The 2,880-nt window shown below is 41.1% G+C and overlaps 1 protein-coding gene across 4 annotated transcripts in view; it reads right to left on the reverse strand.

The window, feature by feature from the left end:
• Positions 1-2,880, reverse strand: part of SH3KBP1 (SH3 domain containing kinase binding protein 1) — a gene marked incomplete at its 5' end in the record, with an annotated part of 236,129 nt that overhangs the window by 110,963 nt on the left and 122,286 nt on the right. For all 4 annotated transcript variants that reach the window (XM_027775482.1, XM_014591386.1, XM_006157986.2 and 1 more), the window contains 1 exon segment: positions 1,157-1,251. In XM_027775482.1, coding sequence (XP_027631283.1) covers positions 1,157-1,251 — 95 coding nt within the window.

Genomic DNA, 2,880 nt, shown 5'->3' on the forward strand with positions numbered 1-2,880 from the left:
TTTCCCTTATGAAAACAAACAAACAAATAAAAACCCTGACCTTTGGCAAGGTACTTAATCCCTGTGGTCATGAGTTCCTAACATATTGAATTAGGCTCTTAAAACATACAATCTCTAAAGCTATTTCTTAGAAGAAATCATACTTGACCATGAAAGTAAATCGTACCTACCAATCACTTCATGGACAAACCTGGGATGGGGTGCAGGTGGGGCAGACACAGGCAGTCTCTGACAGGCATTACTGAGAGGGAGGAGACAGGCAGTAATGGCCGGAAGCAGTGAGACTCTGGGCCTACCCTCATCTAACCCCATGACCTTTCTCCCTCTTCCCTGCATTCTCCACCCTGCCAATACTTGCCAGTGCTGTACAATGATCTTGAAAGTCACATTTGTGCTCAGAGAATTACATGTTTCCTGCCACTCACTTGGATACCAAAATAAAATCACTTTACACACCTTAAAGACTGTTCAGCTTTTCATCATATTCAGCCATCATAAAAGGCCATATATTTGAGGAATCACTTAAATAATGTTTTTCAACTAACTACCTGCTTGGTGAGTACCACTGCATAAAAGCATAAACAGTACAAGGGCCTATTAAACCGCGTCACTTCACACAGATTTTATAGCTCTCCATGTGTTTACAAGGCTCTGGCTATAATGATGATAAAATCGTCCAACCTTCTTAGCCCAAACAAGGCAGGCAAAATTCTCTCAGGTACTCTACCTGTCTTTGATCTGAACAGCAAACATCCTTTAAGCATTTTCTGCCTGTGAGGCATGACCAACCCTTTTAAAAGCCCTCCTTGGATACCTCATGACACACAGAGCTTTGCAGCTAGCCTGCTGTTGAGGGCAGCATCTCCAGCCAGCCAGGCCGCCTTCCAGGTTATTCCTTCTGGGATAGAGTTTTCTGTAGGATCATGCAAATCGACAGCTGGCCCCAAGGCAAACAGAAATCTATTCTGTTCTCAAGGAGATCATTCACCTGGATACACAGGCCTCAGCCTGATCAAAAGGAAAGAGGCAAGATTCTTCCTTTCACATGCAGGACTATGAAAACCAAGTGTCTCAAGGGCTAAAGCAAAAGCTGCCGATTCAACCAACACCCCAAAGCAGTTCACAGTCTAGCAGGCAGGAATGAAGCTGTATTTACCTTATTGATGAGAGTGACTATATCTCCTTCTTTGATTGTCAATTCATCATCATTCTGTGCCTCATATGGAAATATTACTTTGCAGTAATCCTTGGCTGTAAGAAGAAAAGAAAATATAACCTTTAAAATGCTTTATCTAATGAGCTGGACCAGGAAAAGATGTTCTCTATCAAATTAACTTCGGGGAAAGGCACACTTAACAAGTAGGACATTACTAATGCTTAAAGGGTCACCCTCAGGATAACTGCCTAATAGTGCTCATGCATATTTATTCGCTTCATTTTTTTTCCCCTTACAAATCATATGACATCATAAAATGCCACTGACTGCTTTGCTGTTCTCAGGCAGAAACGCAAAATGGTTTCCTTGGTCTCAGGAAAACAGATCATACTACTGTCTTATATACTCCCCGGTTGTGTGCCCTAGCAGAGAACAAAAAGCTTAAATTTTGCCTTCTTCTATGCACTACTAAATTAGAAGCAGGGTACTTACATATGTTACAAAGCGAACATGGTACATAAAACAAGGAGAAATTACCCCATTTTGGTATGTCTTAAGAGACAAATGTCAGAGTATTTGTATGTGAACACTTGCCAACCACAAATAGCCAACAAATATGACCATTCGAATACGTTCCATGGCCCATGGCCTCTTGGTTGGAACCTGTCTATTCATAGAAGGGACTGTTCATCAGCAAAGGGATTAATCAGACCTCACCGAGGAGAGATAAATACTAAGGTTCCCTCAAAATCAGTTCAAGTATGTCCTAAGTCGAATGCTTTCTTTACTTCTCTTAATGCATCAGTTCAAAAGACAGTAAAACCATTTGTAAGGTATTCTGGAAATGAAGACTTGGGAGATTGGGCTTTGATGACTCAGGAGATAAGGTGGAAAGACAAATTCAAGGTCTGGCCCCACAGCATTGTGCACAGGGAGCCAGGTCCACATGGCTGACTACAGATTGAATCTTGGTCCAAAAGGCTTGAGAAACATGCCAGGAGCTTGAGTGCTCCACTGGGGGAGGGGGTGCTTTCTCTTTCTCTCTCTCTCTCTCACTCTCTGGTGAGCACACACACTCTAGAAATACAAAGCTCTTTTAAAAGAAAAATTTAAGAGAATCAGTATTTACTGGGACGAACATTGATCATTCTGAGTTAAAATCAGCACACCTTTGAATAGCCTTAAATGGTTCATGTTGATTAGGCCAGATCCTGCAGAAAGATCATAACCTAGAGCTATACATGTACGAATCAATTACATTATCCCTACTACAATTTATACCACGGAAATGTGTTTCTTTATTTCAGTTAACATGCCATCAATCAGAGAGATTGATACATACAATAAAGGCAATTTAAGAACCCAAAGTACAGATACACTGTAGTTGAGGGCTGAGATATGACAGCAGAGGATGATCAGAAAGAGGGTGGCAGGGAGAGGGAGACTAACTGCTGCTGTGCAGAGTCTTTTTTTTTTTTTTTTTTTTTTCCTTCCCAACAGTTTGAATCTATCAGTTACCTCTCCTATAGTGTCGGAAACCTACCATCTCAGTACTTTGGGCTTCTGATGAGTTTTGCTCATTAACCTGCACTGAGGGGCACTGTTTCTAAATCCCATCAATACCATACTCCTAAATACACATAGTTACCAAGGTTTCATCTCACTTTAATTTAGTAACAGCAGACCTTCCAGGATCTGCATTGGTTAAATATTTTAAAGGGAGG

The sequence above is a fragment of the Tupaia chinensis genome, unplaced genomic scaffold (assembly GCF_000334495.1).
Source record: "Tupaia chinensis unplaced genomic scaffold, TupChi_1.0 Scaffold000567_2, whole genome shotgun sequence".
Classification (NCBI taxonomy): Eukaryota; Metazoa; Chordata; class Mammalia; order Scandentia; family Tupaiidae; genus Tupaia; species Tupaia belangeri.